Here is a 13,302-nt window from a genome sequence, read left to right as displayed (position 1 = left end):
CCAGTCCCTTACCCCCTATACCACCTGCCGGCCCCAAGCATACATTTCTTAAGCAGTGTATTACTGCTGCACCATGGAGCAAGCCCCCACCACTCCCCCCCCTTTTTTTTAGGTTTTTTGTCATAGGGTGCATGCACTAACCAGAGAGGGAAAGTGAGAAACCACCTCCTGGGGGGACGGCCACACTGTAATCCCTTTTCCTACAGCCTTCTCAGGGATTTTGGGCACACACACTCTTGTTGCTGGCGTGATTATCAAGCCACTGGGTCAGGACTTGAACCACTGTCAGCTCTGTGGAAGTCCAGTGCCTTAATCCCCATACCACCTGCTGTCTCCACCCTTGATTTTTTTTTTTAAGAATTATTTTATTCTAACTTTATTTATTATTATTATCATTATTATTTTCCAGTTTGATCAGAGAGAGACAGAGAGAGACAGAGAGAGGAAGCGAGAAAGCAAGCTACCAGGTCCGAGACTTGAACTGTGGTCGGTCCAGCGCCTTTAACCACCGTGCCACTTGCCGGCCCTGATTTTTTTTTTTAAGAAATAATTTTTTTTTTATAAAGAACAGTACTTTTTTATACTTATTTATTTAATTTTATTTATTCACTCATTTATTTTAATTTGACCAGAGAGAGACACAAAGGAGGAAAGAGAGAGAGGGAAAGTGAGAAAGGAAGCCACCAGGTCTGGGACTCGAACTGTGGTCGGCCTTGTGGGAGTGTCCAGCACCTTAACCACCACACCACCTGCTGGTCCCCTCCACCCTTGATTTTTTAAAAAGGTTCCTTTCTTTTCTGTTCTGTTCTTTCTTTTCTTTTCTTTCTTCCATGAGAAAGAGAGAGACAGACTGACATCCCCAACCAGACCCTCATACTGATTTACCCTCAGCCTTGGATCAGGTGCACATGTGCCTGGTGTGTTCAGGGAGGTGTCCAAATGTGAGCCCAGAACCTTCTCATGTGAGACAGCTCTGCTATGCTATGGGTCCAGCCCCACTGTAATGTTTTTGAGATTTTTTCATGTTGGTATTAGTTCCTTTGTATTGCCAAATAGTGTTTTGTTTTGTTTTTAATGTGTGTGTGTGTTTGTTGTGATTTTTGGGCCACTAGGTCCAGGACTTGAACTACAGTTGGCTGTGTGGGAGTCTAGCACCACCTGCTGGCCCCAACTGAATAGTATTCTAGTGTATAGATGCATTGTAATTTACCTATCATGTTGATGGTCCTTTGAGATATTTCCAGTATCAGGCTGTAATGAATAGAGCTGCTGCAAACATTCTCAAACAAGGGTCTTGGTAGACAGATGTTTTCATTTATCTTGGCTAAATAGCTAAGATTAGAAACTTTAGGTCATAGGGTAGATGTATGTTTTTTTAAAAATGCCAAACAGGCTCAGCCACTGTGACACAAGTGGGAAGGCAGTGCTGAGCAGTGACTGAGGCTGCCCGAGAGGCTCTGGCTCAGTTTCCAGCTCCACCTAAGTAGGTTGTGGTCCTAGCAAACCGGGAAGCTGGTGCAGAAGGAGCGGAGGAGGACGAGACCCTGTCAGAAGTCCTCCCCTGTCTTCCTTCTCTCCCTTCTGTGCTCTCTCGTTCTCTAATTAAAGAAGGAAAAAAGCCATTCTATTTCCTAAAGTAGTTGTACCATTTACCCTCCCTCCAGTGAGGTTTGAGTTCTCATTGCCTTACGTCCTTGTCAGTATTCGGCATTGATAGTCCTTTCCGTCGTAGCCTCTCTAGTATGGTATAGTCTTACGTCATTGTGGCTTTAATTTATGTTTCTGTGACGATGGTGTTGAACACTTTTTTCTGTGCTTATCAGCTATTTATGTATCTTCTTTTCTGAAGTGTCTCATCAAGTCTTCAGAGCATTTTAAAAAATCGATTTGTCTTTTTACTAAGTTGTAGGAATTATCTGTACATTCTGGATATAGGTTCTTATCAAATATGTATGTCATGAATATTTTAACCCATTTTTTTCTTGCCTAATCTTTTTTTGAGGTTTTTGCTATAGGGCGTGTGTGCTTGCCAGAAAGACAGAGAGAGACAGAGAGACAGAAAGCGAGAAATCACCCCCCGGGGGATAACCCTTCTCCTCCATTCTCCTCTTGGGATCTTGGGCACGCACGCATGCACCCGGTGTGAGTTTAAGCCACTGGATCCGGGACTCAAACCGCGGAGTCCATGGGACATGGGAGTCCAGCGACATAGCCATTACGCCAACTGCTGGCTCCCTTGCCTATTCTTAACTTCATTTATGTATTTTTTTTTCCATGAGTGAGAGAAACAGACAATACATCCCCAACAGAATACTGACACTATGATCCACCCCCAGCCCCAGCGAGCCCTGCATTTTGGGCATATGCGTACCTGGTATGCTCAGGGAGGTCTCTGGACATGAACCTGGAACCTTCCCACATGGGTCAGGCTCCAGGGCATCGTGTCTCACTGCTCTGCCACTGTCCAGCCCTATATTCATTTTCTTGATGGTGTCTTTTGATAAACAGATGTTTAAAAATTTTTTTTTGAGTTCTTATTCTTTTACTGTGGTAAATACTACCACATTAAACAGTAACTCCCTATTTCTCCCTTCCCCTAGCCCAGTAACCTCTGTTACTGTTACAGTTCCTTTTTTTTTTTAAGATAGAAAGTGCATCCCTGTTCATGTGAGAGATACTCTGAGAAAAGGAACTCTTTTTTTAAAAAGAAATTTTGGAGAGCACGTGCGCTCGCCAGAAAGAGAGAGACAGAGAGACAGAAAGCAAGAACTCACCTCTCAGGATCTTGGGCACGCACGTACACGTCCCTGGCGTGAGTTTAATCCATCAGATCCGGGACTCTAACTGCAGTCGACTACATGGGAGTCCAGTGACATAGCCGTTACAGTAACTGCTGGTCCCGAGAAAGAACTCTTGATAGTGTCTTGTCACTCCCTGATCCCTTCCCCCAGCTCTCTAGCTCCTTAGGAACCTGGGTTCCCCTCTCCATCCCCTGTGTGCTTTTTAGGCCGACCTGAGATCTGACCATGGTTCTCTGCCTCTGATCTGATGAGAGGCCAGCCATTGTCTCATCCTTCTTTCCCTGTATATACCGTGTATCTTTTTTCCTCTGGCTGCTTTCAAAATTTTCTCTATCTTTTATTGTCAGTAACCTTGATATATTTACATGTTTTTTTTTTTTTTTGAGAGGTTGTCGCTATAGGGCGTGTGCGCTCGCCAGACAGACAGAGAGACATAGAGACAGAAAGCGAGAAATCACCCCCCAGGGGGGATGGTCATGCCACAATCCCTTCTCCTCCAGTCTCCTCTCGGGCTCTTGGACAGACACGCACGCACACGCGCCCGGCGTGAGTTTTAACCCTCCGGGTCGGGGACGTGACCCGCGGTTGACTACGTGGGAGTCCAGCGACATAGCCATTACGCTAACTGCTGGTTCCCGATATATTTACATGTGTGTTGTTGTTGTTGTTTTATATTTATTCTGCTTGGTGTTCACTGACTTTGGATCTGTGGATTGATTTCATTTGTCAGCTTGGGGAATTTCTTCACCATTATCTTGCCAATATTTTTTATTCTGTTTTTTTTTTTCTATGTTTCTAGGGACTCTATATTTATATTAAACAGCTTGTTATTATTCTATAGACCTTTGATGGTTTTTCTTTATTTTTTTTTCTTTTATTTTTTTTTCCTTTTTATGGTTCAGTTTGAGTTTCTGTTGGCCTGTACTCAGGTTCACTGATTCTTTCTTCTGTTATAGTCAATCTGCTGATAAATCATTTCTCTCTAATATAATATTTTGATGTTTATAACTTTTTTTTTTTTTTTTGGAGAGGTTTTTGCTGTAGGGCGCATGCGCTCGCCAGACCGACAGAGAGAGAGACAGAGACAGAAAGCGAGAAATCACCCCCCAGGGGGGATGGTCACGCCGCAATCCCTTCTCCTCCATTCTCCTCTCAGGATCTTGGGCACGCACGCACATGCGCCTGGCGTGAGTTCTAAGCCACCGGGTCCGGGACGCGAACCGCGGTCGACTACGTGGGAATCCAGCGACATAGCCATTACGCTAACTACTGGTTCCCGATGTTTATAACTTTTATTTGCCTTTTTAAAATGGTTTTTATATGGGACCAGCATTTGGCATAATGGCTCTGTGCGTGTGTGCCCAAGATCCTGAGAGGAGAATGGAGGAGAAGGGATTGCGGAGTGGTCATCCCTCCTGGGGGAGGTGATTTTTCACTTTCTTTCTGTCTTCTCTCTGTCTTTTTGGTGAGCGCACGTGCCCTATAGCAAAAACCTCTCCAAAAAGAATATATATATATATATTTTTTTTTTATATCGTTGCTGAAATTCTCAATCTTTTTATGCATGTTGTCTACCTTTTCCACAAGATCTTCTAACATATTTATCAGTTATTTTAAAGACCCTTTTTGCGAACCCAACATTTGGGCTATATGTAGGTCTCATTCCATTCGCCCGTTTGCCTCTATCAGTGGGTCAACTTTCTTGTTTCATCACATGCCTCAGACTGTTTCAGTAACTCCAGACATCGTGTGTAGAATAGTGGGGAGCAAAGCAGAGAGGGTGCTGTTACTGTCTGTGAGGTGAGTCGGTGCTCTGCAGTTGCATGGGGTCTGGGCTTTGTTGTTGCTCTCCTCAGAATCAGTTCACTACTCCTTTCAGCTGACTTCAGAGTAGCCTCAGAACCTGCCTTTTACCAGGGTTGGTTGGGATCTGAGTGTCAGGAAGGTTGGCTGCATCCTTGTGCTCTGCCCTCAGCCTCAGCAAGCCCGTGTGACCACTCTTGAGGGGGCAGTTCTCCAGCTCCGCAGTGCCTTTCCTAATAACAGGTGGCCTCTGCTGCAGCTAAACTTCTCCCACCTGATGTCACTTGGCCGCTGTTTTTGGTAATCCTCCTGAGATGAAGTCACTTGTTTTTTCTCCTAGCCACTGTAGTCTGCAGATCAAAGCTCTGGCCAAAATCCATGCCTTTGTTCAAGACACGTGAGTGTTGCCCTCCTTTCTCAGTTCACCCACTTCAGGGGGAGATCTTTGCTCCTCCCCTCAAGCTCTTTGTTTATTTTAACAAACATTAGAAAACACCTGCTGTCTTATCTCCAAGGTGGTCTCTGAAGGAGGTAAGGGAAGCATGTGGTATGAACCTTGCCCTCGAGACTTTGTATTGTGCTCGGACAGATAAGAGTAACTAACCCAGGGAAAGGTTAGGGGACAGTTACTAAAGTGCTTCAGAGGGAGTAGTGTGTCATATCACAGAGCACAAAGGGGACACAGCGTACAGGGCCATCCGGGGGGGAGGGGCAGGACTGGTCAGGGAATTCCCCGGTAGGGACTGGCAGAGCACGTGCAGCTCTGTGTGGCACAACGACATCTGTGGGGCAGGCTTAATGTAACTGACAGCAGGGTAGGGGCACGAGGTGCAGATGGGTGGTGAAAGGGGAGTGAGGCACCCTGGCGTCCAGATGGTCATGGGTCATGGGTCTCTTTCCTCCTGTTATGGTGGGGAGGGGAGGTAATGCCCTTCATCTGAGTGCCCGTCTTCAGTGGGGAGAGCCACGTGGGTGCTGTAAGCACCTTGGGACTTACCCACGCCCATTTCCACCTTGTGGGGTTCAGAGGGCATATTCCTGTGTCTCTTAGAGGTTTCAGTCATTTACCGGCTTCGTTTTTCCAGGACCCTGAGTGAGCCTCGGCAGGCAGAGGCCCCGGAAAGAGTCCCTCCGACTCTGGGGGGTGAGTGTCTCCCCCAGCCTGTTGTGCCAGAGCAGGGAAGTGTAGAGAACAATGGGATTGACACCCAACCCTGTCACCGTGGGGTCCCCTCCCCTCTGCTTGAAAGTACTTGCTACTGTCAAGCGCCCACAGCTGGACGACTCAGCGTTGTCCAGAGTCAGCTCCTTGGCCCTTTGCCTGCCAGCTTGGCCCTGAGTCAGAACGGACAAGGGCAGTCGGTGACAGGCATCATTCTGCCGAGGGCTGTGTATCCAGCCCTGACCGCAGAGAGCCCCAGAGGATGGGACGTGGCCTTGTGTCGCGCTACCGCAGTGTCTGAGCGGGACCAGTGACGGACTCGCCGCCTACATCCCAGCCTCCTTTGTTATGTGCCGCTTCCTCCTGCCCCATCTGAACCTGTCTCCTCCTACACACATTCACATGCAGCCATAGTCAGAGGACGTTTGGAAACCGAAGCTCTTTGTTATCTCATTTCAGATCCCAGACCAGGCCCGTGTTGCTCCTTCTTCTTCAGACCCAAAGTCTAAATTCTTCGAGCTAATCCAGGTGTGTTTGGTATCTGGTGAAAATTAAAAGTTGGAGACCTAATTCTGAATGTGGGTGGTGTCACTAAGGCCCCAGTTGTGTGACCTCCAGGGGTTCTGTGTCTTACCCTTGGGCTCCGAGGGTTTGGCTGAGGCTGCCACCTGTGAGAACCTTTGGGTAGGGTGTGGAGTGTCCAAGATCACAGCGGGCTGACAGCTCACATCCTGAGATGTGCCCATGCTTGACTTTCATGCCACCCAACGGGTGCTGCTGGCTGTTTCGCCCTGGCATTTTCCTGGAGAGGAGACCTGGAGTGTGGGATGATCATGGGGAGGGGAGGCTGAGGGCCCAGGGAGCTGCCAGAGGACTCACAGCAGGGAAGGCCTTACCCCGGGTTACCAGTCTTGTTTTTGGTGAGCTGTCTTTGGAGTTGTTCTGCTCTTTTTTTTAAAAAAAAAAAAAGTTATTTATTTTATTTTATTTATTCATTCATTTATTTTTAATTTGACCAGAGCGAGATAGTGAGAAAGCATGCCACTAGGTTTGGGACTCGAACCATGGTTGGCCATGTGGGAGTGTCCAGCTCCTTAACCACCATGCCCCGTGCTGGTCCCTGCTCTGTTTATTTGTTGTTGTTGTTTTGTTTTTAGAGGTTTTTTGCTATAGTGCGTGTGCGCTCACCAGAAAGAGAGAGAGAAAGAAAGCGAGAAATCACCCCCCAGGGTGGTGGCCACGCTACAGTCCTTTCTCTTCCATGCTTCTCTCGGGATCTTGGGCATGCATGCACATGCACCTGGCGTGAGTTTTTAAGCAGCAGGTTTTTTGGTGATCAGGGACTAGAGGCTAAGGCTCATAATGGCCTCAAAAGACTAGCTTGTGCACGTTTTTCTGAATGGGGTGAAGATAACACTTCACTCTCAAACTAAGTGCTACAGAATCCTTGTCTTCAGTTTTATTGAAGGGGTGGCTTTTATATTCTGGTGACATTGCCTTAAAGCGCTGGTAAATCGATCTGTACTCGGGGACTCGGTGTTCTTTCCTTTCTCAGGCTCTCCTAATAGGCCCTAAAGGAACACTCCAGGCAGGTGGAACTAGATCCTATTTAGAGCATGGTTAGGTAGGGAAGGGGTGGGGAGAGCGTGTCTCAGAGAGCAACTGCTCCTTCTCCCTTTGCTCTCCCAGCCTGTCCCCTACCTACCAGGCACCCAGACCGAGTGCCTGTCTCCCCAGACTTAGCGGTGCTTTCTCTGACCTGTGCCTGCAGGGTACTGAGATTGACATCTTCAGTTACAAGCCCACGCTGCTCACCTCCAAAACCCTGGAGAAGATCCGCCCTGTGCTCGACTACCGCTGCATGGTGTCTGGCAGCGAGCAGAAGTTCCTCATCAGCCTCGGGGTAAGTGTGCAGCAGACTCCCTGCCAGCTTAGGATGGCGTCTGGACAGCTGCCTGCCACGCTCGGTATGTGTCCTCTCGGCACCAGGGTTGGAGGATTTGGCCCTGGCGGAGGTATTCTTGAAACTTCCCTGTGAACTCAGCAGGTGTCAGCCATTCTCTCCTTAATTTGTTTATTTGTTTCTTCAACTCTACATTGCTAGAGGGGACACTGGCACTTTTCTTGTGAGATGGAGCTTCCAGGGTAGCGGCACGGTCCACACACGAATCTGGCCGGAGCTCATGCAGCCTGTCCCACCAGCACCACCACACCCTGCACCATCCTCTGTCTTACAAAGACGCTCCCTGTCCTTAGCCCCTTGCAGCCTAAAATGAAGGGAGGGAAAGCCTTGGCAAGTTCTACGTCTTAATTGGATAGTTGTCCTTTCATTTCCGCTTGTCTTTCTGTGTAGTTTGATCTCTTTTTCCTCAGTCACTGCTTTTGTGTTCTCTGACATTCTTTTTCTCTTCTCCTCTGTTCTCTGGACTCATCACCAAACCCACCCCAGACACACCAAGCTGGATCATTCTTGAGGGCTACAATCATGGACTTAGTCCTGGGCCTGTCCCCTTCCAGCACAACTACCAAGCTCTCTATGCTTCTACTGAGGCAGTGGAGAACAAGCACGGCAAACTTAATCTCCTAGATATTTCCTTCTGACCTTTCCCAACCCCATCACTTGTAGCTGACAACTAAAAGCCCTTTTGAGAACCGAGCCTCTTACCCCTCAGTCTCTATGCCTGCCTGACCTGGCTTTTGTCTCTGCCTGTAGAAATCCCAGATCTACACGTGGGATGGCCGCCAGTCAGACCGCTGGGTCAAGCTGGACCTGAAGACAGAGCTGCCCCGGGACACCCTGCTCTCTGTGGAGATTGTGCATGAGCTGAAAGGGGAGGTCAGAGATGGTCCTGCCCACACGCTGGCCCTGTAGCCGGGAAACCAAGCACTGCTGAGCCTAGCACCCTTTGCCTTACCTTGTGTGGTGCTTGACAGGGCCCGGGCCCGGGGAAGGGCTTGTAATTACTCCTTCTCCGTGAGCAGTTGATTCAGTAGGAAGATTCACAGTCTGTGTGTGTGTCAAAGGACACCTCTGTCATCTCTGTGCATCAAGGGCCCTGGTATTTGACCAGGGGTCCATTGGGAAAGAAAAGATTTGTTCTTTCCCAGGAGTTTCAAGGGTTACAGCTGTCTGAACAACTTCCAGAGAAGTCAGGGAACAGCTGGCAAAGTGGGGGGCCAGGCCCTGGCTGGAGCACCATGCCAGCAGCCTTACCTCTGGGTTTGACCTTTAAGGGGGCTTATTACCTGAAGCCTGAAATGCTCCCTGCTCAGAACCCTGAGCTGGTGTGGTGCTGAGAACCAGCTGGGAGGAAAGCAAGAGAAACTTCGTGTGTTTAGAGCCCTGACTTGCCCTAGTCATAGGCAGAGGGGAGGCCATGCCATGGTGGGCAGGCGGGCAGTGAACTTGTCCTTCTAGGGGAAGGCCCAGCGGAAGATTAATGCGATCCACATCCTCGATGTCCTCGTGCTGAACGGCAGTGACGTTCGGGAGCAGCACTTTAACCAGCGGTTTGACCTGGGCCCCCGGGTAGGGAGGGCGGGTAGGCCAGGGTAGCCTATGGGCATCGGCTTCCTGAGGCTTGGCAGGCACCTCTGCTCGTGGACATCCTGAGAGAGTTTCCCTCTCACAGCCACCAGCTGGTCCCAAGAGCAGGGTGAGAAATCGGTGCTGGCACTCCAGAGTTGGCTAAGGGTCAGGCTTGGATTGTCATAGAGGCCACCAGCATACATTCTGTCACAGCTTCTCAGATTGAGGTGATTTTTGTGTGAAGATCGAGCAAGAGTTGACCTTGTGGGAAGAGGGAGGTCTCTGAGGTCCTTTGCTTGCAGGGGGGCGGGGCCCCGTTTACCGTGGTTCCACGACGTAGGGGTGCTGTGCTGTCTGGTTTGGGGTGACAGGGCAGGCAGGTACAATAAAGATAAGTGGCATTCTCGTGAAGGCCACTGAGGGCAGCTGAAGGCACCAACCAAGACAGTGAATCAGAGGTCAGAATCCAGAGGGGAGGGCACGAATAAAAGTGTCTGTGGAGAAGGCTGCACCTCTCGGAGCAGTTTTGCTAAGATTCAGCTTCTACCCCTGCTGAAAGTACCCTGGAGCTGGGGTGCCATTGGAGGCGCCTTTGCTTTGCCTGAGAGGCTCTGTTTGCATTGTAGAATTCAGCTTGCTGAGAAATTTGTGAAAGCTGTTTCCAAGCCCAGTCGGCCTGACATGAATCCCATCAGGTGAGCACATGATCTGTCTCCTCCCAAATCTTCCTTCTCCATTGCTTCTTTCTGGCCAGTGCCTGCTGCTCCTATCCAGTAAGGGACGGGAGGGCTCCATGGAGGGGACCAGGCAAGGTTGGTGTTAGAGACAAGTCTGCCCTTGACGTGCCAGGTAGGCGACTCCTTCACCCCAGACTATCCACACTCTGCTGGCCCGGTGGTGAATCTCCAAAGGTATTCGCAGGGGTGAAGGGTCTCACTTTAGATGCACATGCTTCTGAGAGTGTTAACGTGCCTCACATACCACCCGCTCACCCTTTGGTAGCATTAGCATATCATCTGACCTTTCCATTTTGTTCAAGTAAGAAAAGTGCGCTGCGGGGGCCAGCTGGTGGCGTGGTGGTGAAGGTAACTGGACCCCACGTGGCCAGTAGCACAGTTCAAGTCCCAGACTCAGCTTGAAAAACATGCTAGGCTTGTGTGCATGCGTGTGCAAAATCCTGAGAGGAAAGAGAGAAGGGATTGTAGCATGGCTATTGCCCTGGGCATGCTTTCTCACTTTTTCTCTTTCTGCAGCAAGCAAATGTGTCCTATAACAAACTAAAATAATAATAATAATAATAATAATTTTTTAAAGAAAAGGATGCTAAGGGAATAGAAGTTTGTTTGGGGGAAGATTTTGTTTTTGTTTTAAGACGGGGTCTTGCTCTGTTGCCATCTTCGTGTCACAGCCTCCTGAGTAGCTGGGACCACACATGTGGGCCACCATGCCTGGCTTTGTTGCCCAAGCCAGCTCCGAGCATCTCCCTGCCTCAGCCTCCCAGTAGCTGGGATGACAGGTCCACGGCAGGAATTGAACCTGGGCCTCCCATATGGTCCCAGCCTGTGGAGCAGCAGTGTCTTGGCACCGTGTGCCACTGTCGCAGAGCTGAGAACAGGAGTTTGGAACGTGCAAAGAGGAAGGATGGTTTGAGGGAGTTTGGTTGGGGGAAGGCCACGGTTGGTTGTCATGTTAGGTAGCATGAAAGTTCTGGGCTCCTAAGGGGAAGGAGAAAGAACAGAGCCAGGGGAAGACAGATGGAACACACTTTCCCAGGGAAGGCTGAGGTCTGAGCCTGTTGCCAAAGGGCACTGCCTGGCCCTGCTCTTCAGGGCCTCATGTGGCTGGAGACTGAGCTATCCGCATATACTTCATCAGAATTATTTTTATTGTTCCTTTTAGTGGAAATTTACTTAGCTAAAATTAAATCCAGTATTGAGAATGCACTTTACAAGTATCATGTGAGAGCCTAAAAGCAATTTTTGTCTGTACTTTAAAATGTCCTGTCTGCTAGGTCCTAAAAGGCAGCTCCCAGGGACTCCGTGTTCATTGCGTGTGACCTGGAGGCTGAGGCTCTGGGTCCTTGCCTAGGAGAAATTCCAAAGGCACGTTCAGGCCCCCCGAGGTGGGAGCTGGGCATCAAAAGGGAGCCATTGTGCTGGTGAGGGCTGATAGGGCCGTGTAGAACTAACCCTACCACAGGAAGGCCTGGAATCCATGTAGACAGGCCTGGGCAGGAACCTGGCCCTTGGTTTTCTGGCCTCTGGTGATGGTGAAGGAGATGGGGACAGGAATGCTGGCAGAAACATCTTCGGCTGCCAGATCTTTCTCCCTCTTTTCCCTCCCGTCTTCCATTAACTGCCGTCGTGCTCCCGTTACCTGGAGCAGCTTTAGGCATTGTCTGTGTACAAAGCAGCAGGACAGGCTGGGTGGTTGCAGGGCGGGCCAAGGCAAGGGCAGGTGCAGCCTCCTGCCTACCAGCTGCCTCTGGACAAGAAAATTCTCTCGTCCCTTTCCCACAGGGTGAAGGAGGTGTACAGGCTGGAGGAGATGGAGAAGATTTTTGTCAGGTGAGTGACTCAACCAGGGCAGCTCCAAACAGGAGATGGAGCAGAGCTGGGCACGGCCTTGTTCAGGATTCATTCTCTATTTTTTGTGGAGATGGGTTGGGGCTGGGGAGTTGGCCTTGGTGGCTGCCTCCACCCCCACCTCGCTCGCCTCAGTGTGGCTCCACTGCAGCCAAGAGCCCCCCGGCTGAGAGCTGATTCAGCACCCTGTCAGGAGGGGAGCAGGGTGGGTGTGTGTCAGGCAGAAATACGGGCTCATTGATGCTGTAATAGTTACGATTGTCCCTGCGAGGGGCAGAGCAGCAAGCTGCTTGAAACACCATAAATCCCAGCTCCTGGTGCTGACGGAGATTGAGCCCGGAGGGGGAAAGGGGCATTAATGCTTCCTTGTATTCTTAGCGGTGTGTGGGGTGCTCACATTTCTGAGTCTCGCTCTGGTGTGCGCCGGCTGTGGCCACAGGAGCTGACTGAGTCTTAGTGGTCCCAGTGCTCTCCTGGAGGCGGCACTGGTAACTCCGTGGTGCCCCCAGCATCGCCATGGTCTCAGATCTCACCCATAGTGGTGCTGCCCTGGGACTCCCCAGACAGCAGTAACAGCAGGTCAGCTGCACGGCCCTGCCGCCACTGCTCGGTTGGGAGCTCGGAGCCCACGTTCTGTACCCAGCTCTGCCCTTGGAGCAGCTCACTTAAGTCTCTGCCTTGGTTTCTTATGTCAAGCAGAGTATAATCCTGTGGTGATGTGATTTTGATATTAGCTGGAAACTGACATTAGGACCTGTTCTCTTCCTCACATACACCGTGGCACTTCTGTTTCCACACCTCCTCGGGGACCAGGCTGGAAATGAAGATCATCAAGGGCTCCAGTGGCACTCCCAAGCTCAGCTACACAGGGCGGGACGACCGGCACTTCGTGCCCACGGGCCTCTACATTGTGAGGACAGTGAATGGTAGGTGATGAGCGACTGCCCCATCCCAGCCCTCCCCCAGCCAGGGTGATTGGCACTCCCCACGAAGGTGGGTAGCAGCCACGCCGGCATTTCTCAGAGGCACGTTAGGAGACTGAGTGTCCCCGAGTCTCTTCTGTTCTTTGGTGGGCCCAGGGGCTGGGTAAGCCATGGCGAGAGAGGAGCTCAGCTCATGTGTGCACGCATGTGTTCTTGTGGCAGGCAAAGGGCCTTGATAGGTGGTGGCAGATCCAGTAAGCCCAACCAGGCCTCTCTCCTCATGCCTCCTCTGTAGAATCCCTTTCCCTCAGTGCTCTCTGGCTAAGGAGCCCCATGTCCTATCAGTCCTAGAGATGTTCCCCTCATGGCAGGTGAGCAGTTCTGGCATGGAGTCGTCCTGGAGCCCACTTGCCCTAGCCCCATGGGTGTTCCCTGCCTGTTTTTTTTTTTTTTTCTTCTTCTTCTTTTTCTTTTTTTGGAGATATTTTTTGTCATTGGG

General features: G+C 50.2%; 1 protein-coding gene across 1 annotated transcript in view; it reads left to right on the top strand.

The window, feature by feature from the left end:
* CMTR1 (cap methyltransferase 1) overlaps nt 1-13,302 on the top strand; it is a 51,992-nt gene that overhangs the window by 35,270 nt on the left and 3,420 nt on the right. The window contains 10 exon segments of the mRNA XM_006148624.3: nt 4,945-5,001; nt 5,690-5,720; nt 5,722-5,748; nt 6,226-6,294; nt 7,538-7,669; nt 8,480-8,602; nt 9,185-9,276; nt 9,922-9,990; nt 11,815-11,862; nt 12,694-12,806. Of these exon segments, the coding sequence (XP_006148686.2) occupies nt 4,945-5,001; nt 5,690-5,720; nt 5,722-5,748; nt 6,226-6,294; nt 7,538-7,669; nt 8,480-8,602; nt 9,185-9,276; nt 9,922-9,990; nt 11,815-11,862; nt 12,694-12,806 (761 nt within the window).

Source organism: Tupaia chinensis, unplaced genomic scaffold (genome assembly GCF_000334495.1).
Source record: "Tupaia chinensis unplaced genomic scaffold, TupChi_1.0 Scaffold000238_1, whole genome shotgun sequence".
Lineage (NCBI taxonomy): Eukaryota > Metazoa > Chordata > Mammalia > Scandentia > Tupaiidae > Tupaia > Tupaia belangeri.
This window is presented reverse-complemented; position numbering and strand designations above follow the sequence as displayed.